The 26,918-nt window shown below is 37.7% G+C and overlaps 1 protein-coding gene across 1 annotated transcript in view; it reads right to left on the minus strand.

Moving 5' to 3' along the window:
- Positions 1–1,030: 1,030 nt before the first annotated feature.
- Positions 1,031–26,918, minus strand: part of Gabrr3 (gamma-aminobutyric acid type A receptor subunit rho3) — a 39,670-nt gene continuing 13,782 nt past the window's right edge. Inside the window, exons 3-9 of the mRNA XM_042676987.1 lie at positions 25,504–25,571; positions 23,928–24,151; positions 20,913–20,995; positions 19,459–19,599; positions 14,227–14,379; positions 5,879–6,075; positions 1,031–1,333 (exon numbers count right to left, since the gene is read on the minus strand). Coding sequence (XP_042532921.1) covers positions 1,031–1,333; positions 5,879–6,075; positions 14,227–14,379; positions 19,459–19,599; positions 20,913–20,995; positions 23,928–24,151; positions 25,504–25,571 — 1,169 coding nt within the window. The remainder of the gene's footprint in view (positions 1,334–5,878; positions 6,076–14,226; positions 14,380–19,458; positions 19,600–20,912; positions 20,996–23,927; positions 24,152–25,503; positions 25,572–26,918) is intronic.

Below are 26,918 nucleotides of genomic sequence, written 5' to 3' on the forward strand. Positions count from 1 at the left end.
CTCATTAATATAACATCCAAACACATCTTGGGTCTGTAATTTGAGAGTCCACCTCCTACCTGCCACATTGTGGTTGTTCTTTTCTTTTTTTGTTATATTCTCTTTTCAGAACTCATACATCATGTTGGGTATACCTCCCTATTAATATTTGTTATCTTGGGTGTTAACCAACCAATTTACTATTACTTGGGTATGCACTCAGGGATGGAAGGATTGGGTGATTTCATACTTGTTTTTCAGTTTATAATGGTTAATAAAGCATCTGTAATATGCAGTTGGACAATAGACATTTGATCATTAAAATAATTTATTATTGAAAAAAGCTATGAAAACTAAATCTTACCCACAAAATACTAGCTGCTATTGATGATTGATTGGAGTGTAAATATTAGGCCCACAGACTGAGTGGGGTTCAGCTATTTTCCCTCTTTGGGACTCAAGATAATATACAAAATATTACAGACAAAAGAACTGAGTGGAGATAGGAAAAGGGCTCTTCCTGGGACTCCCAGTAAAGTGCTGACACTTTGATGTCTTCCCATAGGAGGACATGGTCCATGAAGTAGTCTGGCACTTGAATGACACTATGAAATAAATTATCCTTGAATTAATTACCTAGTTAAATAAAGAACATTTTCATTAAGAAAAGAGGGCCCAGTCCAGATAAAGTAGTTATGAAGCACATCCTTGTAGAAAAACATTTTTCCCAGAACATAAATGCCTGTGACTCTTATTTATGGCACCTAATCTTCATAAAATTTTGAACTCTTTCCTAAATGTAAAGCAGTCAGCTTTCAAAACTTCTTTAAGCCAGGAGACACAAGTGGTTCTCTCCCAGTTTAATATAATATACTACAACTCATATCCAAGAGTTTTAAAATAACATAATATGACTCTGATACAATTTTATACAGTAGAAAATCCACTTTGGGCTAGGGCTAGCAGAATGTTTGCCTAGAATCTGCAAAATGCTGAATTTGATCCCAAGCACCACACACAATGAAAAGAATATTAGGGTAAAAGATCTTCTTTATACATATATCCCCCAGTAAAACAAATTAAATATTATATACACAGTGGGAAATAAAACTCTACAATACATGTCAATGTCATGGTTGTTTTCTAGGATGATTCTCCCAATGTTTCCTCCCAGGGATTTTCTTCTCTTTATCTGAGAGGATTCTGTGCAGGGGCTGCCTGTGGATCTTCCTCTCATGGAGCCTTCTTCAGAGTGTAGAGAAAAGGAAGTCTGGTCTATGTCAGTCTCGCTGTCATGGTAGCAACCATCGAAGGCCATGGCTTGAACTGCATCTATATCGTACATTCCAGAAGTCTGTACCCCCCCCAAAAAGTGTCAGTAAGTCATAAACAAGGCCTTATGCATAAGTTATAGTAAAAATGTAAACCAGATTTAAAAAATCATTTTTCTAAATGCTGGGAATGTTTTGTTCATTAGAAAGAATTCTGGTTTTGCTCTTGGTGTCCAACTAAAATACGTTTTAGTAACAAATGAGAAACATTTCTGACAAACAGTGAACCAACAAAGAGGTTTGTATTTATTTTTGTGAAATATTAGGACACCGTAAACATTAGTAACATATATCCTATCACCGTCTCCTGACACAGTCCTGACCTGATAGATACTCATTCACGATACACAATTTTCTCCTTTGTTTCTGAGTAGGATGAGTGAGTAGCTTGCTATAAGTTTGTGAGTTCAAGTAGAATATGCTTATTCAAAATATCGACATAAGCCAAACAGATTTAGATTTCAGCTAATTTTTTCATCTTTAGAAAGAACAGGGAAGTGTGCCCAGTTTGTGTGCATTTTTTAATCTTCCAAAGAAGAAAAATATAATCTAGTATTCCATTTATACTTGAATTAAAGATGGGTTAGGGAATGATTTCAGCTGCTCTTTTAAAATGCCAATTAGCCAAGCATTCCTAGTTTTGCTTTAAAATGATGCTATAATTTTTGCTATAAATTTTGCTATAAATGATGCTAACATAGCCCAAATAAAGAACATAAAATTGGTTTATTTTTCTGAAGGAGCAAATTCTCAGTGCTTTCTGGCTCCAGTGTCTGGTTGAGTCTAAACTGAACAATTTCTTTCAGGTTTTACTATTAGGGGAAAAGTGGTCAACACTAGGGTAAAGCAATGTCTAGCATGCAGCTGTTGAGTAATTGCTTTTCAAGGAAATAACATCAATTCCTGCTTTTTGGGAAGTAGAAAAATGAGCAAATATTGAGAGGCAACTCTAAATGGAATTATTCTGCACTCAACTTGGAGGTTGCAGAGCAAATTCTGCAATTGAAAACTTAGTATTTTTCTTAATTGAAAGTCCTGGGGACCCTGGTGGTCAGTGAACTGAACAGAGGAGCAATACTTTGAGCTATGCTATCCCTTTTTTACTTAGCTGTAGAATTTTTTTCACAACAAAATGAGTATGGACAAAATATCCAAGACTAAAATATGGACAAATATTAAGACTGAATAATACCAGTAATATTAATAGTGAGTTCAATTGCAGATCTAAGGATATAAAAACTTTTTTTTTTTTTTGTCAGTCATGGGGGCTGAACTCTGGGCCCTGTCCTTCAGCTCTTCAGCTCAGGGCTACTACTTAACCATTTGAGCTACAGCACCACTTCTGGCTTTTTCTGCTTATGTGGTGCTGAGGAATCAAACCCAGGGCCTTATGCCTACAAGGAGAGCACTCTACCACTGAGCCACCTTCCCTGCCCAAGTTGCACAGGTGGTTTCTAAGTCATCACACCAGCCATCCACTTTTTTATGTATTTGTTGGTGCTATGTTTAAAATCAAGACCTCACACTTGCTAGGATGGAGCCCTGCCCACACACCCAGCCCTCTTTTTAAGTAGTTACTTTTGAAGTAGAGTCTTACTTCCTGATAAGGTGTTCGCTTCGACCATGACCCATTTTCTTTTGGCTTTCCCTCTTAGTGAGATGATCGGAGTGTGGCACCACATCCATTTTCTTTCTTGAAAATGTTTTTTCCAGGCAGGCCTGGAATTACGACCTTCCTAATATCAGCTTCCCATGCAGTTGGAATTATACATGTACTTCACTAGGCCCAGCTATTGATGGAGAAAGCATGTCAAGTATGTGCCCTGACTGAACTCAAACTGCAATTCCCCTTGACCTCTTCTTTCATCCAGTTTTTATTTGAACAAACGCATCATCAGTGTGTTAAAGAAAGCAAATCTTTGAAAAATGAGTATAATTTTCTGTCTCTGATTTTATCGTCTCAAATTATCTGTATAATTAAAGTTTTAGTCTATATTTAGGAATATGCTGCTATTTTTTAAAAGTGTATAAATTAGTTCAATAGAAATAGATTTAGAACTGATATGGGGTTCGGTGTACTGGTGTATGACTATAATCCCAGCTACACAGAAGGTGGGGATTGAGAGGATCTGAGTTTGAGCCCAGCTGGGCAAAACATGTTAGCAGTAACCCATGTCCAATAACAAACCAATTATAATGGCAGACATTTGTAATCTTAGATACATAGGAGGCATCAGTTGGAAAAGCATGGTTCAAGGCCCCATTTAAAAAAGCAGAGAGAAATAGAGTTGGAATGTGGCTTGAATATTAGGGTATTTACCTTGGACTGCCAAAAAATAACATTTTCAATTTTCCACCAATGTCTACAAATAAGCACATAGCTAGGGCTTATTTTTTCTAGATAATAGTTCTGACTTTTTTAGACTGAGTACTAGATCTTGGAATTAGGAAATAAATTGAATAAGAGATCAGAAAAATAGCTTCCTTTCTCCATAGTGGATGGGGGTCAGTATGAGTGGTATCTTCCACTTCCTTGATCTTAGTGTCTGGTGGGGTTGGGATGTGTTTGCCATGGAATGGTAGAAATGGTGATGTGGGGAGGAGGTAGGTGATCAAGTGAAAGGATTGTTGCTTGGTTTAGATTTTCTTACTGAAGAACTTTATCAGCTTTCCTCCTAGGCTTTTCTCATTCTGCCTCAAATCATGTTCTGCTTCCTTCTGGGGACAGGAACTGGCGTGTGTGACTCAGACCCCTTTTTCTTCACTTTGGGATCTGTAGTAGTATCCAGGTCTCTCTTCTAAAATGGTATAAAAAGAACTGTACTACCTGGTGGAGTCATAAATTGTTTAGCTTGAGCAATAACCAATGGAGCATTTTCAATTGAGTGATGAATATTGGTGGTCCTCCTGCTTACAGACCTAAATGATGTTTGACAGCTTTATCCAAACAAAGGTGATGTCATTGTTTCCATCTGTCTATTTCCTGTCTCTTGCTCTCCTTTTATTTATTTATTTTTTGGGGGTCTGGTTGTGGGGCCTGAACTCTGGGCCTGGACACTATCCCTCAGCTCTTCAGCTCAAGGCTAGCGCTCTACCACTTGAGCCACAGCGCCACTTCCAGCTTTTTTTTTTTCTGGGTATGTGGTGCTGAGGAATCCAACCCAGGGCCTCAGGCATGCAAGGCAAGCGCTCTACCACTGAGCTACCTTCTCAGCCCATTGCTCTCCTTTTAACACCGGCTTCTAACTCAAATACTGAAAAGCGGTGTCACTAATGAGCCCGTGAGCTGGGAGGTATACTCTTCTTCTTTTTCCTCTCTCAAACATCCTCTCTCTTCAGAAGCCTCATATATCAGTCAGTCTGTTTATGATCCTAATGAACATTCTTATTCACACTGACTGTGAGTTCTTGACTCATAAGACCTTACTCATAAGAACTTACACTTGTATAGCACTTCACAGCTTACCAAGCTTTCTGATCAATTTTCACATTATTTGGACTTTTTTTTTTTCAGTTGTGGGCTTGAACTCTGGGCCTGGGCACTGTCTCTCAGCTCTTCAGCTCAAGGCAAGTGCTCTACCACTTGAGCCACAGCGCACTTCTGGTTTTCTGGTGGTTAATTGGAGATAAGAGTCTCATGGACTTTCCTGCCCGGGCTGGCTTTGAACTATGATCCTCAGATCTCAGCCTCCTGAGTAGCTAGGATTACAGGATTGAGCCATCAGCGCCTAGCCTTATTTGGCTTTTACAACAACTTTATGAGGTACATCATTATCATTTTTCAAATATATATTTTGTAGCATAAAGATAAAGGTGATGGAAGTCAGTTTGACATTACTTCTAACTCTAAATCGCATCTTCATTCCATCCTAAAAATATCTGAATGGCAAGTAGAGCTTTTTTTTTTGAGATAATGAAACCCTTACAGGAGGACATTTAGGCTGAGGATGGTGGTATACAACTATAATCCCAGTCGTTTGGAAGGGAGCTATGAGGATCACAGTTGGAGGCCAGTTTGGGCAAAGTTAATGCCAGATATTATCCTAAGAAAACAAACTTAAAAAACAAAAGGAAAAGGGGAAATGTGGGATTGTTTATTGGATGTAGACTTATTTCACCTTTGTGACACAAGGGCAATAAAAAACTGACCTATCCTGTAAAAATTAAATGACAGGTATGTTAAGTACGTGGGATAATGCAAATATGTGATGATCATACCTTACACGTGAGCTATTGTCATTGCCTTCATCATCCTCAGCTACTTGAAAGGAAAGCCTCTGTATAGCAGCCCCTTCTTCTCAAGGGTCCACTCAGCAGAGAGTAGCACATTGAGAGAAGCACCCCCTACCTGGGTGCTCCTAATAAGGGTGGATGAGGGTAAGAGGTAGCTAGACAGCACAGAGCAGAGATTCAAGTTCAATAACAAATTGCCACCATCCTATAAACTTGGACTTACTAAGGAATATGGACTTAACTCAAAGCCTCTAAGTCCTATCTGGATAGGATTTTAGAAGAGAATAATCTTCCCACATTGTAAATGGGATCCAGTAGTCAAAGCAAGGCTGTACCTTCCTTCCGCTCTTGAACCTTTCCCACTCTTCCACCGTGGTGAGGTAATTCACAGCTGCATACTCGATGACTGACAGGAACACAAAGAGGGAGCTGACCCACAAGTACACGTCCACAGCCTTGACATAGGACACCTGAGGCATGGAAGTGCTCACACCAGTGACGATGGTGGACATGGTCAGCACTGTGGTGATTCCTGTCAATCAAAAAGAGCAACAAGCTCAGTAATACAGCCATTCAAGTTCCCAGATCTACTGCTGGTGTGCTTCTATGGCAATAGCAATGTGGTCAGCCAATGGTTGGTGGTGAAAATCTCCACGTTGGCCTTGTGCACACAGCTGTCATTGGATTTTTATTTTCACCTCTGCTTCCCGCTTTCACCCCCATTGTCCTTCCTTCATCTAAAGAGACAAAGTCAAATTATGTCAGCAGATTTTCCTCAATGAGCTTTGCCTACCATCCCAGAAATGTAAAGAGGTGCTCAGTTAAAAAATTATTCTTGGAAAGAAATCTCAAAGTTATTTTCTTTTTGGTATTTTTAATTTTTAAAATTTTATTTATTATAGTTACATGAGGAAGGCAATGAATACATTTCTTGTCAAGCATTGTTACCCCTCCTCTGTTTGTCTACTATCCCTTCCCTCTCCCACCTCCCTCACTCCTCCCCCTGCTCCCCAGCCGAAGTTCTCAAGTTCATTTCCAATACACTGTCTTGTGGATATCATTGTTGCAATGGGTCATCCAGTGTCCTTGTTTAGCGTTTTGTTATTCCTCTTCCCCTCCCCCTCCCCAATTACACAAATGTATATACAAGATTCAGAGTACCAAAACCAAGCACAGGGACAACAATGGAGAGATTCAAAAAAATCATATTAAGCAAAGTAAGCCAGACCCAAAGAAATATAGGTCCCATGGTTTCCTTCATTTGCAATAATTAGTATACATGTAGGATAATTTTATCAGATGAACAGAAAAGTTCTAAAGCTATGTACATATGACCATATAAGACGATGCTAAATGAACCCCAAGGTATGGATACAAGAGGTCTTTCTTTATTGTTGTTGTTTTTAATATACTATGTGATATTTTTGTTTCTTTTCTTCTTCCCCCTATGGTATATCTCCTGTTGTCAAAGTTATTTTCATTAATCATTCCTATAGTTTAAGAATGGTCCTCATTAAGAAATGGTCTTTGTAACTACCTTTAAGTCTTTCATGGGGCAGAAGAACCCTTGTGATCACTTCTTGAATGATCTTTATTACCTTTGAAGACTGCTATTCTCCAGATTAATCTTTCACAGTAAATCCCTATTATAGTTGTTCATAGAGAATATTCTAATATTCCAAGGCCATCATTATTCTCTTAGTCTCTTATTAATGAAATTGTTCATTTCGATTGAAATTCTGAGTGTATATGTGCTGGTTTTTACATGATTCACTAAAACCATTTGCTAAACCACTCTATTCTCCTCTGTCATATTTTACTTCCCCTCTCTTTCCTTCTTTTTCTTTCCTCGGCTTCTCATCCTGTTCTTTCATGGGCATCAGAGGTAGAGGGACTCCTTAGAATAATGGAGGAAAAATGGACTCAGATTTCTTTAATATAATAAAGGTAACTCAAGATATTGCCAGGGTCCTGCCTGGAGAAAAAGTATCATATTGTAAATATTTGGAATATTGTAAGTGTTTGGAATAAATACTTGAAATATTTACAATATGACACATTGGCTGGAATGTTTTTATGTCTTAATTTCCAGCAGGGAGGGCCCAATGGAACCCTTAATGATTATTGCAAGTTGTAAGGTGTCCAAACCAGCAGGAAAAGCTCCATGGCTTGCAGCTAAGTGTAGAGACACAGTATGGAGACAGCTTTCACCAACAGATTTCCCTTGTGTATACAATAATTCTGTGAGGTCCTCCTGGGATGGCGCCCCATGTTAATCACAGTAGCAGCTCTTTAGCGCCACTCAGTTTGTATAACCAAGAAAAACACAACCTGGAAATTTGAGTTACACAATGGAAGGACCCAGAATGTCATCTTGATTGAAATTCATAATAAGAAACCTAAATACTACTCTAATGCTCAACATTAAACCCAGCTACTGTATCTTTGGCTTCTAGATTTCGTGTGGTAAAAGCTGCTATTTTCATATTCCAGGCTGTTTGCCCTCTTTGGCTCCAAAACACACTTGTTACATCAACATGGAGAGGTGAAGTTTTTGTAAACATTACAAATACAGGTATCATGCACCTAGGTAAGTATTGGTCTGTGGCATGTTGTGGCTAAGGAATATGAAATGAGAGTGGCTTAGTAATTGGCTCAAATTTTGTCTGGTGCAGGATTGGAATCTCGTTCTACAAGTAGTAATCCTGTGCATTACACTCACAAACCTACTTCTCATTTGGGAAATGTAAAGGAAATTTCCTTTTTAAAAAATTATAAATCAATCTCTGCACATGAAGAGTCTTGGAGGAAATGTACTACATTGTTTTGAGAAATATGTCGAGACAAAGGTAATTTATGCTTTTCAATAGGCATATGCTAATTAAGTCTCAATCCCTTTAATACTTCACTGATAGAAACCAAAGGAATCACAAACTAGCATTTCTATGCAGTAGTTTACCTCATTAGTTCAAAAAATTTAAGCTACTCACTGGGTAGTGTGGTTCAAATCTGTAATCCCAGTTAGTCAGAAAGTAGAGTTTGGACTAGTGCCAGTGGCTCACACCTGTAATCCTAGCTACTCAGGAGGCTGAGATCTGAGGATCATGGTTCAAAGCCAACCCCAGCAGGAAAGTCCACGAGACTCCAGTTAACAAGGAAACAACCAGAAATGCTGCTGTGGCTCAAAGTGGTAGAGCACTAGCCTTGAGCAAATGAGCTTAGCAACAGTGCCCAGGTAAAAGAAAGAAAGAAAGAAAGGAAGGAAGAAAGAAGGAAGGAAGGAAGGAAGGAAGGAAGGAAGGAAGGAAGGAAGGAAGGAAGGAAGGAAGGAAGGAAGGGAAAGAAAGAGTAGAGGTTGGGAAGACTATAGTTTTAGACTAGCCTAGGCAAAGATTAGTGAGAATTTATGTCAACTAACAAGTTTGGTGGCGGTAGTGCACACTATATTCTAACCTTTGGGGGAGGCATAGACAAGAGGATCATGGTTCATGATGCCCTGAGTGAAAATGCAAGACCCTATCTGAAAAAATCCAGCAAGGGGCATAGCTTGCGGCATAGTTCAAGTATCAATGTACCTGCTTAGCAAGTAACAGTATACCAGTACCATTCTAATTGATTTTCTAAGATACAGAAAGTAGAACAATATTCTTCAATAAACAGTAATATGGACATCGTGCATAGAGTAAGGGTACAGAACAAAGACATAACCTTTGTATTCAGAAAAGTCTCATCATGTATTTTGAATAAATGATGAATACAGTTAAAAAAGGAATTTAATTGTTTATCCCTAGGATGTTAAAAACTATCAGTCATTTTATTTAAAAAAAGATATTTGCATATAGTTTTATGTATTTTAAAAGCAGTATTCTGGATAAGCTATAATAATAACATTAATAAAACAGATGGGATGTAGGGAGGAGGAATGGTTGTCTAGGGGGAGTCAATGATGAGAAAACTGAAATATAAATTCTTAAAGCAGTAGAACTTGGATTCAGGGCTATTACAGCTACATTAAACACACTCATTATGTCTTGAGCCACCCCTTGGAAATACATTAATCTTGACAAACAGTATTCCTTCAAGATCCATTAAAGTTAACATCCCAATAAAGGAGTTTTGAATTATATGAAGAGACTATTTAGTTTAAAGAAAGGTCATGTGTTGGGATTAGAACATTATCTTCCCACCTACAGATAATGCTATGCATAGTTAGGAAAGTGTTATGAGAGATCATTTAGCCAGAGACCGTTTAACCATTTCACTCAGTTCCTCTGGGCCCCCACAGCTCCGCCATATTAACTTTTAACAACATGCATGAGGAGAGTTTAGGACACTCTGGGAAGAATTACTCAGGCTTGTGTTTCATTGGTCATTTGGGGCAAGGCATAAGGGAGATGTTCATTGGCCAGCACCACAGCAGCAGGCAGATAACACGGTTTGTGGTACCACTGAATCTGCTCCCTTTTCAGTAAGAACCCTTTCTTGAAGGAAACAGGTATCTCTTCAAATGAATAACAACCATTTTCCTATAGGTTTAGGCAGAAAGGAAATGTGAAGTAATGTAAGGGAAAGGAAGATGAACTGGATATCCCAATCTCAATCTATGGACATTGACAACCGTATTCCCTCAAAGGTGCCAGACATCAGCATGTGTCATTTAAGGCCCTTCTGGTCTCTGTGATGGTTATGTAAATGGATTTGTTCAGAGATTGTACTTTTCCAAGTATGTGGTACGTCTTCTGTGAAGACATACATTTCTCATGAGTTGCTTCAGGCCTGAAGACTTTGATGACCTTCTTCAGACACTAGTTTGCTAATTAAGACCACACTACTTAATACGCAGTTTGGAGAATGGCATAATCCATGCACAGAGACCATACCTGAATGATAGAGACAAGGAAGGAAAGAGAAAGGTAAATAGAAAAGAATGTATAATTCTAGTCATCCTTCCACAATTGTTCAAATAACCTTAAACAAATTTATTATCCCCTTTCCAAATCACACACAGGGAGAATATTTCTGTCACATCAAACATTCAATTTGGAAGGGGGCTATCTCGTATGAGAATTGCCAAGTCAAAAGTGATATTTCTATAATTTTGAGGCTCTATTATAATTATTAAAATCTATAAAAGGTCAACACTAGAACCGGAGTAACTGTGTATTATGAAATAGACACTGGCCCTGTGCTAGTCACTACAGGGTCTCAAAGATGGCAGCAGTTGTTCTTTTCCTTAAGGAACTAGTTACAGAAAAATTATCCCTGCTTCGCAGCCAAACATTTAATAGAAGCGTGTCTAAGGGATATCATGGGGTTCAGTGATGGGGAGACTATGTGTTGGAGCCATCAGCTGTGGACAGGTGGTAGGATTTTGACAGAGGAGACAGACAGAAGAGGTAACCTAAAGAGAGGGGGAGCTAGAACAAATGTATACATAAGCAATTAGTCCTGGGATGTGAGAACACCAATTGTCCACATTTCTTTAGTATAAGTATATAGGGGCAGGGCAGGGAGATCTGGAAATATTATTGATTTCAAAGTGAACTGAGTGTCCTATGTTTCATCTGGCACCTGCAGAATGTCTTGGATTCCAAGCTGAGAGTTCTTCAATGATATTCTGGGGTGAGATCTCCTTTGCATTTTGGAGATACTGTGATGGAGGATTGAACTCAATTGAGAAAAGCAGGGGATCAAATAGGCCATTTCAAGATCTAGACTATTAAAGGTGATTAAGTTATTATCGTATAAGGTGAGACTTCTCCCTATGTTTCAACCAAAACCAATTGTAAAAAATTGAAGAGGTGAAGAAAACAACCTGTTGTCTAAATACAAGATCTGAAACTATGAAATCATTAGAAGAAATATAAAGGAAAAACTTCAAGGCTAATATTGGTATAGGTAAAACTCAATTATAAAAAAAAACAATTGCCTGGCGCTGATGACTTATGCCTGTAATCCTAGCTATTCAGGAGGCTGAGAGCTGAGGATCACAGTTCAAAGCCAGCCTGGGGAGGAAAGTCCATGAGACTCTTATCTTCAATTAACCACCAGAAAGCTGGAAATGGCACTGTGGCTCAAGTGGTAGAATGCTAGACTGGAGCTGAAGAGCTGAAGAACAGCAACCAAGCCCAGAGTTCAAGCCTCACCACCACCACCACCACCACCACAACAACAAAACCCCAAACAATTGATTATAAATGAGCAAGTAGGTGAATGATTAGTATTCAAAGGAAGAAATTCTAATAATCAACTAATTTATGAAAAAGTGCTTAACAAGTGAACAAAATATAGAAATAATTACTATTCCAAGGAAGAAAATGAAATGGTTAACTAGTTTATGAAAAAACACTCAACTTGATTAATTGTGAGAGAAATGCAAATCAAAACTACACTGAAAAATCACTCTACACTCATTTGAATATCTGTTTAAAAAGATTATTGTAAAAATAACAAATATTGGCAAGGATATAGAGAAATGGGAACTCTGATATACTGTTCATAGAACTGTAAATTGGTCTAGCCATTATGGAGAACAGTATGGAGTCTCATTGAGACACTAGAATATATCTACCATATGATCTGGCTAGTCCACTTTTGCTTATATATCCTGCGGAAATGAGATCCACAAATCAAAGATATATTTTTCTGCATGATTGTTGCTTTATCACTCACAATAGACTAGATGCTCCTCAAAGAAGAATGAAATGTATATGTACACAGCGGAATAATATTTGACCATAAAAGCAATGTCCTATCAAATGATAGATAAAATGTAAATAGTAGCATAGATAGAACTGGAGGACACTGTGTTAGTGAAATAAATCAGACATAGACAACTTCTACATCTTCTCTCATATGCACATGTTTAAAAGAAGTACATGAAAACACAAAACTGTAATTACTGGAGGCTGGGAAGCATGAGGGTGAGGAGGCAAAGTTGGCTAGTAGATACCCAAAGACATTCAATAGCACTCTGCAGCATAGTGAGGGCTATAATTTACAATCCTATTTATGCTTTACAAATAAGTAGGAAATAACAGCTTGAAGACCTCAATCACACAGTAATGATAAGTAGGTAGAAATGTTATCTACTATGATCTGATTAATACATATTGTGCTTGTGTACTGAAATGCAGACATGAACACGATGTATCATCCAGAAATTGAGTAGCACAATGTTTGGAAAGGCAAATCAAGCAAAGGGCAATGTATCTCTGGAAGCACTTGAAGGTTGTAGAAAGCAAAAGCTGGAGAATACAGTATTGTTTTAGGAATACTGGTGTTCTTATTTTAATAGAAATGGTAGCGGGATACTTTTGATTTGCATATTGTTTTACATAAATATGCATAGAAGTTTCCAAGCTCTAGGGGAATTTCAGCATGACTTAAATATAATATTTCTGGGTTCTCCAGTCATTTTAACCTCTGAGCACTTCTAGCTGTCATTTCACAGTATAAAAGCAGAGCAGTCAACTTAAGGAATCTGATTAAAAACCATGTTCATGAACCTTTAGAGACTGAGTGCCTTTCTCATCATTTCTCAGGATGGGGACGTGGCCTCAGACTCCTGTTGGATTTATGCTACTCCCACCTTGGGGCTAGGGTCAGGACACAGATGCTCTGATGTGAAGACATGGTCCCAACAACTTAATTGCTCACTCAGATGATAGTTTTCCTTTGAAGATATGTAAGCCCCAAATGCTTGCAGATTGAGGCTTTTAATAGAGGAAAGAGGTGAACAAATTATTAATATTAATAAGTTATATCTTTCAAATGTTCTTCTGAAGTATGCATATAATTTGTGAACATTAACTTTGAAATCATCTTTTCTGAGATGAATTGTGTGGTAATAACAATGATTGTGAAGCACTTATCACAATCTTCTCTCTAGATAGAGCATTACAGGTGAAAGAACAAAACCACAGGAAATGGGGGCACTCTGTCCTGAATCAGTCAAGAAGGCAAATGGGATTAACCCAGGTTCTCATCATGCATCAGTTCATCACTTTGTAAGGATGCAATAAGTGCTAAGTGGGTCTAAAATGGTTCCATATATCAGTGTGTGTGTGTGTGTGTGTGTGTGTGTGTGTGTGTGTGTGACAGTGGCATTTAACATGCTAGACAGAGTAGATAATCGCCTCTGTGTGGTGCTTTAATGAGCTGGAAATGTCTCTGCTCCTGAAATTTCTTGCCAGCTAAAGTAGCGTGGTACAAAAATCCCACTGTGGTTGGATCTGATTTTTGGCCCACTTCAATATTTATTAAGATACTGACAGTATAGCGTGGAATTAATTTGCTTCATGATGTAAGGTTTGATCATGCAAAGGTAAATGGAGTTGGCTGAATGAGATGGGGTTCCTTAAATGGGAAAAGGGTTACTGCTTTAACCGAAGTCACTTTTGCTTCATAATCTGGAGTTCCGTGCTTATCATCATCATTCAGGTGCAGATCAGATGCCAGAGCCTTCACCCCTCAAGTCTAGGTTCGCAAGGAATGCATCTAATTATATGAGTACATGAAGCTGGCAGGATAAACATCGTAGCACTGACATCCATCCCTGTCCATGCCAGCCCCACATTCTCATTTCTTCTCCATGTAGCATCCCTTTTTATATAAAAATATCTCTTCCCTGGACTCTCTCTCATTTTAGTATATTACAAAGCCAAAAGGAAATCTTACTTACCCAAGGACACTCTTGCAGGAACAGCTCTTCTGTCAATCCAGAATGAAACCCAGGATAGCATCACCATCAGCATGGCTGGGAAGTAGGTTTGTAGCACGAAGAAGAAAATATGCCTCCTTAGCACAAAATTGATGAAAAGTCTATAGTACCAGCCTAGGAGAAAGAGACAGACTTCTTGAGAATAGACTTCCTCCTGGAAACACCACACTAAGTGAAATTACACTTTCTTTAGATCCCCTAGCTCTTAGGAGAGACTAAATCTGTGTACCCAAGTCTGTTTACCCAGACCTTACCTAGGGCCTATAGGAGCTTGGCATTCCATTAAAGTTTGCAAACAGCTTGAAGAATAGTCTGCTTAATTATTTGATTCAAAGATCTCCCTAACAATATGTGTTGTTTGCAAGAAGGGAAGTCTTTAATACATGACTGATGAAGAATATTGTATCCAATAAAGTATACATTAGCTCTAGTAATGATGAGAAATATTTTAATCTGAAAGGGAAGTGGGCACAGTGCTCACCTGTTTGTTCCTACTATTTGGCAGTGGGGAGGTTTGTACAGTGGTACTGACAAAGTTGAAAGCAATGTCAAGAAAATAAGAGAGCACACTGTGGTTTAGCTATAAATGGGAACGAGGTTTCTATTTCTCACTTTTCTAATGAGAGTCAGATACATAGTTTTTTCAGATAATGTGAGGGTGTTGATTACAGTTGGCTTTGGTAGGCATGAAGAAAAAATATTACAAATATTTTTGATGAAGCAAATACATTTCAACAGGATAGTAATCAGAGAAATACATTTGAGTTTGACTCTCAGATGATATTTAAAACTTCATGGCTAGTGTGAAGCACAGAAATTAAATACGAACTGAAATAAACATGAACTGACATCTAAGGACAGATTTGATTATCAATTTGATACCTGAACACCATTTTCTAAATGCTTTGCTCTTGCATTTTTCTATTCTTAGAGGCTATTGTAATGCTTTTCATTAAAATGTGCATATTTCAACAAATCCAAAAATGAAAAGTACTAAAATAAAATTGAAAAAAATCTCCAATCTATATCCATTCCTCAGAGATACCTTTTGTTAATCTTTCTAGACTTTTTCACACACACACACACACACACACACACACACACACACACACACACACACACACACATCCTTTCTTCAGTAACAGATTGGAAGCAAGTTTTATAAGCTGTTATAAACTGCTTTTAATTTTTAAATATTTATGATAACTCCATCAGGCTGCCCAAATCTGCTCATTTGAACCAAATTCTATTTGATTGCATTTTTTTCAGTAATCAAAATTGTACTTCTTGAAAATGCAATCATGCTTGAATATGAAGGCACTGTAAGTCATTTTAAAATATGTAAAAACATCATGTGAGCAGTAGTATTTTTTCAATGCAAATTTTTGTCTAGATCTTGACATTCCCTAAAACATGAGAGGAAGAAGGCTTTGTCCACTAATGCAAGAACCTGGTAGCACTCAGGAAGTTTGACAAGTACAGATAGAGAAATAGTGGAAACAGCTAAATGAATCAGGGTGAAGTTAGAATTTTAAGGTGAAATTTCGCTTCACTGCTTTTTTCTAAAGAGAATGGTTGAAGGTATGCAGTATATTTGTGGATACTTATATGTCTAAACCTGAAGATATAACATTTCTAATATTATATATGTTGTATATGTTCTGTGTAATATGACTTTAGGATTTCTGTTCCCTATGTACCATATTATATTACCATTAAACATTGCAAAGTTTTATTAACAATTTATAATGTGTCATAGTTATTTAATTAAAATAAGAATATGTTATGTTTTGTGTATTTCATTATTTATTGCCTCCCTTCCTCCATGTCATGGCTTCTTCTCTTCCTCTCCTTCCCTCCCTCCCTCCCTCCCTCCCTCCCTCCCTCCCTCCCTCCCTCCCTTCCTTCCTTCCTTCCTTCCTTCCTTCCTTCCTTCCTTCCTTCCTTCCTTCCTTCCTTCCTTTTTCTCCTTAGCTCTACTGGAGTTTGAACTCAGAGCCTTGCACCTATCAGGCAAGCACTGTCCCGTTTAAGTCATACCCTCAGTCTCCCACATTTTTTATTACTTTAGTTACTTTTAGATAGAATCACATGGTTTTTTTCTGACTGTTTTGCACTTTGGTCTCCTTACTTATGCGTCCTGCATAGCTGAGGTGACAGATGCACAATACCATGGCCAATTTATTGGTTGAGATAAGATCTTGTTAACTTTCTGTCGTGGCTCACCTTGTAATATGATCATTCCAATCTCCACCTCCCATGTAGCTGAGATTACAAGCATGAGCCATGGTGTGTACTGCATTCATTCAGTTATGTAAGTATTGATTGGCTTTAATTAAAACTAAAATTTTACATTTAATTAATTGAATTGAATTAAGAACATTGAAATTATGATTAAATATACGTATATTTACTTATATAGAAAAACCAAAAAGGAAAAGGAAGAACAGTAACAAGAACAATAGATCATAAGAATCAAATTCATGTCTAAATGGCAGTATTAGAGTATTAAACTTTTCTGAGTTCTTTTGAAATTATATACCATTGATCCAATTTGCTCTTGAGAATCTTCCATTTGTCAAGGATGCATCAGTGATCAAAAACATTAATGTATGAACATATCAAAAAAGACAACGGACATGATTAAAATGAATAGCATAATGTATAGCATAATTTGCTGAATCACAAGCAATATAGACACATTGTGGATGTACTAGAGAATATTTTCTGCATCTAAATATATAAAGAGCCTTTGGTCACAGAAAGTCAATTAGTTTCTCTGAGAAGCTAACTGACTCATTCAGTTGATTTTTATTGAGCATCTATCATGCACTGGACACATTCCAGGATCTGCAAGAAAGTGGTAAACACAGCAAACAAATCCCTTCATTATTACTTTTTTTCTTTTCTTTCCTTTGTTTTTTCTTCTATTATTTATTTATTTATTTTTATTTACCAATTTATTTTTTATTGTGAAAATACTGTACAGAGGGGTTACATAATGGGCAAGATAATGAGTACATTTCTTACCAAGCATTGTTGCCTCTTCCTTTGTTCCCCCTTACCTTCCTTTCCCATCTCCCGCCTCCTTCTACCTGCCCCTCCCCACCCCCAAAGTTGTAAAGTTCGTTTTTCAACATAACGACTGGTACATCTCATTGTTGCAATGGGTCCTCCTGTATCCCTATTTAAATGATTTGTTTTTCCCCTTCCCCTCCACAAATTATACCAACATCAAATACAGTGAAAGCAGGGGTTATACCATGGGGGAGGGACATACAAAGCACCAAAGAAATCATCTTATAAATATGCTAGAAACAATTGCATGAAAGAAAAAACATTTGAATACTTATCTTGGGGTTCATTTCACCTAACATCAACTTATCTGACCTTTTCTGCTTGTCTCAGACATATACTGGTAATTGCAAATAAGGGAAACCATGGGACCTATGTTTCTTTGGGCCTGGCTTACTTCACTTAATATAATTTTTTCCATGTCTTTCCATTTCCTAACAAATGGGGCAATGTCATTCTTTCTGATGGAGGAATAGAATTCCATTGTGTATATATACCACATTTTCTTGATCCATTCATCGACTGAGGGGCATCTGAGTTGATTCCATATCTTAGCTATGGTAAATAAGGCTGCAATAAACATAGTTGTACTGGTAGCTTCAGTGTGGTCTTGTTTGTGATCATTTGGGTAAATGCCCAAAACAGGGATTGCTGGGTCATAGGGGAGCTCTATGTGGAGTCTTTTGAGGAACCTCCAAACTGCTTTCCAAAGTGGTTGAACAAGTTTACACTCCCGCCAACAATGCAGTAAGGTTCCCTTCTGTCCACATCCTCTCCAGCATCTGTTGTTATTAGAGTTCTTGATTATAGCCATTTTAACTGGGGTGAGGTGGTATCTCAATGTTGTTTTGATTTTCATTTCTTTTATGGCTAGGGAGGTTGAGCATTTCTTCATGTGTCTATTCTCTTCAGAGAAGTTTCTTTTTAAGTCTTTAGCCTAGTTATTTATTGGGCAGTTGTTTCTTTGAAGATTTGTTGCTGGGGGATTTAATTTTTTGAGTTCCAGGTATATTTTAGATATGACACCCTTGTCTGTTGTATGGCTAGTGAAGATCTTCTCTCACTCATTTATTTGAAAGTACTGAGGTTTGACTTTATAGCTTCATGCTTCCTAGGTAGGTGCTCTACTGCTCAGCCATACTGGCAGCTCTTTGTCCTGTTTCTATGAGGAACTCAGACAATAAAGCTAAGTGTGTACTTTAGGTAGTAGTAAGCGATCAGAAGACAAATGAAGACAGGAAATGGTGAGTAAAGAGGTCTATTTTAGAAATTGTGGCTAGGGAAGCATTGTTTAAAGAAATAACTGAACACAGGTGTAAATGAAACACGGAGCTGGTGATACGAAGCAGGGATAGGGGGAAATACTCTAGATAGAGGGAAGAGAAGATCAAAGAAGAGGCCTCAGGGATGTAGTGAGATAATCAAGGACAAGTAGAGGACAATTTAAGGACAACCAAGACGAGAAGAGGAGAGTCAGATGGAGGAACAGAGGCTTGGGTTGAGGGTTCAGCAGTAGGAAGGGGGCAAATCATCTTGGAGTGGTTGACTTCCATTCTAAGTGTGGTGGAGAAACGTATGGGATTTGAGTGGAAACGATTTTTATGTTTTCAAATATCACCGTTATACTAAAAGTAGACTAGCAGGGCAGAAAAGGGAAGAAGGCATCTAGCTAGAGGTATCTGCATGATTGAGAAAGGATGTTTTGAGGACAGCTCCCTTGAAATTGGGAGATGTTGCTATTGGCCAAAGGAGACACCTTCTGGGATACAGGGTTAGTCCCATGATGTGGTTCTTGGCAAACAGTAGGAGCTCACTAACCATGAATAACTTGTCCACATAAGATGCTCTACCTAGCTGGGCACCAGTGGCTCACACCTGTAATCCTTGCTACTCAGGAGGTTGAGATCTGAGGATCATGGTTCAAAGCCAGCCTGGGTAGGAAACTCCATGACACTCTTAGCTCCAATAAACCACTAGAAAACTGGAAGTGGCACTGTGGCTCAAATGGTAGAGCATTAGCCTTGAGCTGAAGAGCAGAGGGACAGTGCCCAGGCCCAGAGTTCAAGCCCCACGACTACCACCACCACCACCACTACCAACAACAAAAAGATGCTGTACCTGTGCTGCTGTAGAATGACAATCCACTGGATGCACTGAATTCCTCAATGAAGAATTGGGAAAGGGAAATATGCTCTTCTGTATTTAAGGATTTGTTTCCATGTTTCCAGTACAGCATTAGATCCTCCTCATTGTAGGCATCTACAATAAGACAACATCTTTCCCGCAGGTGTCACAACTCTTATACATTCCATAAAGATCTATAATAACTATGTTTTGTATAGTTCTGTTGGTAAAGTGACTGGCTCGATAACATGTGTGTATTAAGTACTAAAAATGTTCGTGATCAGACTTATTAAACTTTCATACCAAAAGAAAAAAATATCTCCCAAATTTAGAGCCAAATGACTGACATAAAGTGGAAGCTTTTTTTGTGGCAACGTGATGTGTGAAAACTTACCACCTAGCCCTCTCGGTGTGCATTTTTACAAAACATTAATCTAGCCCTCAGAAAGATGATAACAGCATTGCCTCCATTTGCTCAGGGCGATGCCAGGCCTCAGGTCTCTTATAACTGTGTGCCTCTTTTAGATAAGAATACAAAATGAGTCAAGAAGACCACATTTTTAAATTGAAAAGTAGCACCAAATGTTTCTAATAGGTTCTGGAAGGAGTGTCTAGGCAGAAGGGAAGCATTTGGTGAGATGGCTCGAATTTTGTCATATTATGAAATGTGGTATCTTATGACAACTGCTGCTGCCCCATTGAAGGAACTCATTCAGATGCTTTTTGACAGGGCTTTGATGGGGGGGAGGTGGAGTCTATGCCTAGAACTGTTTTTTTTTTCTTTTGAGAAATCTATGTACACTTGATGGATTGTGACTCTTTCAAGCATATGAATTCCAGAGCTTTCTAACTGTGTCAGTCCATGTAATAACATTAGGGATATTCACCTTCTTAGACTACTATTTCTTCATAACCATTAAGAAAACTGCAGTATATGTAATTATCAAAGCATTTTCTTCCCAAATCATCTCATTTCAGAGAAAAACAGCCATTGTCCTTAGTAAAAACAGAAAGGCAAACAAAATGAACAACTGCCTTGGAAATCTATCTATCCATCCATCCATCTATCTATCTATCTATCTATCTATCTATCTATCTATCTATCTATCTATCTATCTATCTATCTATCTATCTATCTATCTATCTATCTATCTATCTATCTATCTAATCTATCTACCTGTCTATCTGTCTGTCTGTCTGTCTGTCTGTCTGTCTGTCTATCTGTCTATCTGTCTATCTATCTATCTATCTATCTACCTATCTATCTATCTATCTATCTGTCTGTCTGTCTGTCTGTCTGTCTGTCTGTCTGTCTGTCTGTCTGTCTATCTATCTACCTATCTATCTAATCTATGTATCAATATGCTTAAATGCTTGTGAAGAGCATGTGTGCTATTTCTATGCTATATGTGATGGTAATGGAACATGCTCATTAGGCAGAGACTTACAGCTTTCGAGTTCAAGGGAACAGTTTTGAGTGTCAAGAGGAAACCTGCTGAAATCCATAAAGCACATGGCAGAAACCGTTATCCTACAGAAGGAAGAAGAAAAGGAAACCTGCAGATCATTTAAACATTGGGCCAAATCAGCATGTATCATTGAAACTCCGTTATTATACTTCTGTGTTTTGTGCCTTTCAAGCATAATCGGAAACAGGCTTTACTATCTTTTGTGTGCCTTTCAAGGCTAATTGGAAACAGGCATTGTTCTTTGCTGTCCAAGTAATGAACAAGGAAACAAACTCTGAAAAGTTGGTGATTTGCTTAAGGCAGCATCCAGAATGAATTCCAGTTCTCATCGTTGCTTCCGGTCTCACTATTTCCAGATTGCTCACTTTTGAATGTTCTGACTGATGTTTTAGAAAATACACACTTCAAAGTGAGATGATTTTAAAGATATTTAAATATAATCTGCTTTGAGGGAGATGTAAACTTAAATAGTCTCTAGTAATAACGAGTTGGGGTGGTGGAAATAAAACACTACAGGTAAATGTTTCCTTGGCATAGCAAGTTTATTTGAGAAAACTCTCTATCCATCATGAGGGCAAAAGCCTAGGAGCACAATGTATAATTCAGATGTTATTAAGTTAAAAGGCTTGCATACTGATGGGGTTTCTGTTTTCCAAAATTTATATCTTCCTAGATTTTCCTGACTTCAGGCAGGGGCTTCTGTATTATGATCTTGCCTCAAAGGAAAAACTTTGGTGCCCATAATAGCAGATCAGAGGCTCCTAAAAGGCCCCCAAGCAAGTCTGTGAAGAACAAAGGCAGCAGATGCTTCTGCCCACAGTGCTTCTGAATTAATCAAAAGAGTGCAATCATTTTATCTTTAGTGGCCTTAATTCTGCTGTCTATAGTCACACAACAAAAACATTAGACTAGCATCATTTTGTGTAAACAAAACATTGTATGTTACCACTGCTAGGATCAATCTCCGATGTCTTTTGGCTAGGCTCCTTCATAGAACACATTGAGATCAATGACCAAATAGCTTACACAGCTGGACGATATCAAAACCAAGCCTTAAACAAGGTGATTTGTTTCTGGGATTGGGCTGGCTTTGCTGTCAGAATTGAGAATAGCTCTGCTGACTCTTTTTGACTGCTCTGAGTTTAGGGGTCTCCAAGACTACCTGAATAGCAAATGAACCTCACAAAGCTTGCTGGGATTGGCAGCTTGACTCATTGATGCCTATACAACGATAGAAGGATCAAAATAATCAATGGAAACAGAGCACAGTGCAAGGTACAGGAGAGAATAGGAGCACTCTTCTTCTCCTAGTGGAGTTACCCACACAGCACGTGCTTCATCCTGCAAGCAGTGATGTGTGACATCACTGCATAGAGCATAGGGAAAGGTCCCTCACTCAGGCATTGATAACCACAGATTAAACTGAGAGGTTACAAGGTAGTTATGGTTAGTGGTTAGTCAGATGGCTGACCATAGTCTCTAGTGTCTCCAGAGGTCAAACTGATATCACATAACTCAAAGCATCCACCATATTATTTTGTAAGCGTAAGACTCTTTGGTATAGCCCATGGACTCCAGATGAACAAAAGAAAATCTTTCAAGAGGCACAGTATCCCAAGGGATAAGAAGTTACTTCACAGGATCTTGGCAAAGGCCAAATGTCTCTCTAGAGTGTGCAAGTTAAGAAGAAAATCCAATAAGTCAATCCTTTACCAGTCATCCTCTCACCAAAACAAATTTAGAACAGTTGATTTTTTGTTCAGATATTGCACTTCTGCCTTCAACTCCTACCAGCACTTGACTCCAGGACTGATAAGTTCCATCTTACTCCAGGTTCAAAAGTTCTATTGAAAGCAGCACTTGCCATTGATTGTATTAATAATAAAAAAATTGATGTTCTTTATGAAATGACTGGTAACCGCTTCGTACAAGGTATTTTTAAACAGCAAAAATTTGACATTGTTTTCTATTGCAGCTATAAGTCACTACAAACTTGGTAGTTGAAACAACAGAATTTTATTCTTACAAGATTCCAAAGGCTAAAAGCCTTGTCAGTATCACAGGTACAATATTACAGTGTGAGCAAAGTCATGATCCCTCAGGAGTTCTAGAGGGGAAATCCATTAATCAAAGAATCAGCAAACTTTGGCTTGCGAATACATTGAGTGCATCCTTCTGTGTGCATCAAATTCTCTTCTGCTTTTAAATGATAAGGATTATTATGATTGCACTTAAGTTTCCACCAGAGAATCCAGGAGAATGTCGCCTTTTAAAAATTTTAACTTAATCCCAACTGGGAGGACTCATGTTTGCCCTATAGAGTAACCTCCTCAATTCCAGACATAAAGGCATAGATATATTTTGGGGTGTCATTTGTTTCAGCCTATTATACAATCATTCTTAGAATCCTAGGACTTTGAAAAAGTTGAATTATTACAAGCCACTCACTATACATATGTCTCATTTGTCTAAAAGAAAATATAGAACATTAAAGATGAGGGGCTTTTATAGCCTAGTGTTAAAACAAGTATCTTAACTATAAAAGGGGAAAAAGAAAAAGGATGTTATGAAGTTAGTGTTAACTCAGATGATGACTATGCTTCCCATGGAAACAGGAAGATATAGAGCAGGCAATTCCTTATTTAGTGAACACAAGAATCCACCATTGCTTGAGGGAGAGCAGGAATGGAATTGGAGTGGAGAATTAGCATATCTAAAATAGTATGCTCCAGGTTTTTGCAAGTCTCTCGAGTTTAGTTTCATCCTATTTGCCCAAAGAACATTTCCTCAGAATGGAAATAGTTATAGTAGGAAATAATTCTTTAAGATAGATGTGTTAGAACTTGAGGAAATCACACCTTCCCTTTGTGTCCCAATATTTAGCATCATTAAATGGACATCAGTGTCATGAGTTTAGTCTGAAGTTGGAACCACCAGCTTTGGTATAGATGACTGTAGTCTGAGGAAGCCAAGGCAGTAGAGACTCATCCTTACCGGAGACTGAAGAGGACGCTCCCATCAGGGTGTACTCGAAGCATGATGTTTTCCATAGTTGTATCATGGATGAAAGATCTTTTAGAATGGACAAAAAAGATATCAGGCACCCAAATCTTTTCGATCAATCTATGATCAAAGGTCATGCTTTTGTTTGTCTTGCTAGGAAAGGACAGCCTCTCATCTTTCCAGTAGTGCCTGAGATAAAAAGTCATTGTAAAGTCCTATGCAGAAAGAAAAAGAGTCCCATCAAATCAACAAGAATATGGCTCAACATCATCACTTCAATAACTGTACATCCCAGGATTGATGGACATGGGTATTAATGACTTAAGAGGAATGTTGGGAAAGAGAAGACAGGTTATTAATTAATTCTAATTATTATTTCTATGAAAGTATCCTTGAAAATTATTCTAGTATTTTGTTGTGCATTATTTAATTGTGGTTTTTAAATTCTAAATATTCCCCTTTAAAATTGTCTTTGTATTGATAATTATTTTTGTGCCAATCCTGAGACTCGAATTTGGGGCCTGAGCACTATCTCTGAGATTTTGTGCTCAAGGCTAGTGCTTACCATTTAAGCCATAGATCCATTTCCAATTTTTTGGTGTTTAATTGGAGGTAAGAGTCTCACACCTTTTCCTACCCAGGCATGCTTTGAACCACAATCCTGACATCCTGAGTAGCTAGTACTAATGCATATAATAGAGCTTGGGTAGTTATCCCACTTTGTCACAGTATACTACAAGTGAGTCACCAGTGAGTTGTAAGGTAGCTTGTTTTTCTTAGGTTTGAAATGGAAGCACACTGTATTATTCCTTGGGATTAGGCATGTTGTTGTTAGGCATGCATAATATGGCATGAATAAACTGAGTCTTTACCATATACAGTAAATAGTATGGGTTACTGCATGGATTGCCTTAATAAAAATATATTCAGACCTGGAGAGTTAGAAGAAAGTTGACTATAGTAAGAAATCACTACTTTTAAGTTTTCTGGACAGTGGTTGGTGAAAAATGCTTTTTGAAAATACAGATGTTTCACTAAAAGATAAAACAACTCTGTTTTCTACTTCAAGAACATTCAAGGGAATAGGCAAAGTTGTCTGAAAATTTTAGACTTACAAGATAAAAACCCCTTGTCCTCTATTGCTTGTTATTTATGTATAAATAAGATTGATATTATTTGAAACTTTTGGGAGGAGTTGATGAAACTTGGTCTAATCATCTATGGTTTTGTGTGTAATGGCCGTGGTTTTGATTCCATAATGCATATGAGCTATTATTGTCCTGTGTATATGATTATTGCCAGTTTGTTACATAGCTAAATATGATACTCTACAATGTTCCTTCTATGAAAAAACATTAGAAGGAAAGAGGGAAGTAGGAAAGAATTGAATAATGCAGTTAAAGGTAGAAAGAAGTGATTAACTATACAAAATAAGTACTCGTATTTAGTGAAGAAGGAAAGACTGATAACATAGAACATAACATGCTTTATTAAAATACCCAATGATTTGTCACTAGTGGATCTACCTGTTCAGAATAAAAGATAAATATCCCATGAAGAAACTTACCATGTCAACCTCTGAAATGCTGTCAATGCTTTCAACCTGGACATCTATACCTACTGGTACCGGGGATCCTTTAGAAAGAGAAAGCAGAGGAAAAAAAAAAAAGAGAAAGCAGAGAGTTACCTTTCAGGGTTTTCAAATTAAAGATCCAGTTATTACCAATTGAATCAGTTGATACATATTTGACTGTAATTGAAAAGCACATGTATAAATAAATGTTATTTCAATAATTATTAATCTTTTGTTTGGGGACATCTCCACATTTTTTCTATAGTACAAAACTGGTACCTTTATTTTTATTTTTTTCTTATGCAAATTGTTTAGCTAATAGGGGTTTAAAAAGGAGAAATCTAAGAATATATAGAATTATGCACCTACTATGGCAAGGGTCATATGTTACAGTCAGGGAGTATCAGAGAGTTGTTGACTCTGGAAAATGTCAAACATCTTTTTCATAAGTGCAGTGTTTGGCAGAGTAGACTCCCATGGATGTCTTTGTAGTGCTACACATGAACACCACAGACTTGGAAGTGTCCCTTTGCAGATCATCAGTCAGCAGCCACAGACTGCGTTTTGGAAGATGCAAAACAAAAAAGTTCACTCTTAGGAATGTAGGTCACCATTCCTAGTCTTGTATTCCAGTGTCGATGATCAGGCTACTCCAAACAACAGCAACAACAAAAAGAAAGTGTAAAGAAAAACAATGAAGAGAAAAAAGGAAGGAAGGAAGGAAGGAAGGAAAGGAGGAAGGAAGGAAGGAAGGAAGGAAGGAAGGAAGGAAGGAAGGAAGGAAGGAAGGAAAATTATATTTTCTCTAATATGTGGAAATTAGGATTAGTTTGTAACTTTATAAGTAAATACTTTGGTTTGTAAGTGTACACAAATGTATTAATTGAAATATAGTAGAGTCATGGAAGAACTCAAACGGTGTAATTCTTTAAAAGGGCTAAATCAAAGTTCAACAAGATAAAACATCAGGAAATGGGTATTTGAACAGGGTGGAGTGCGGTCACAGGCAAGGTGGTAAACAAAGGAAGAAAAGAAGGAGGGGGAGAATGCAGAAAACAAATTTTATATATATTCTACAAAATTAAGAGAAGTGGGGAAGGGGATGGGAGGGATGGGTGAGAATATTGAAAGGGTGACGTTGATCAAGACACATGGTATTCATAACCTGCTTTGCTGACTGGCAACTCCCTTCAGAACTACTGAAGAAAAATCAAAATAGAAATAAAAAAAACCCACTGATCATGTATAGAATTTTTATCATCATTCCTCTAACAACACACTATGATAAATATTTATATTGTCTTTACATTATATTAGGATTTTATAATTAATGAAGATATGGTTTAAAGTATCTGGGAGAGTACAGACACAATGTGAGTACGTTGCATGTAAATATTGTGTCATTTCAT

The sequence above is a fragment of the Dipodomys spectabilis genome, unplaced genomic scaffold (genome assembly GCF_019054845.1).
Source record: "Dipodomys spectabilis isolate Male_0828 unplaced genomic scaffold, ASM1905484v1 ptg000032l, whole genome shotgun sequence".
Taxonomy (NCBI): Eukaryota; Metazoa; Chordata; class Mammalia; order Rodentia; family Heteromyidae; genus Dipodomys; species Dipodomys spectabilis.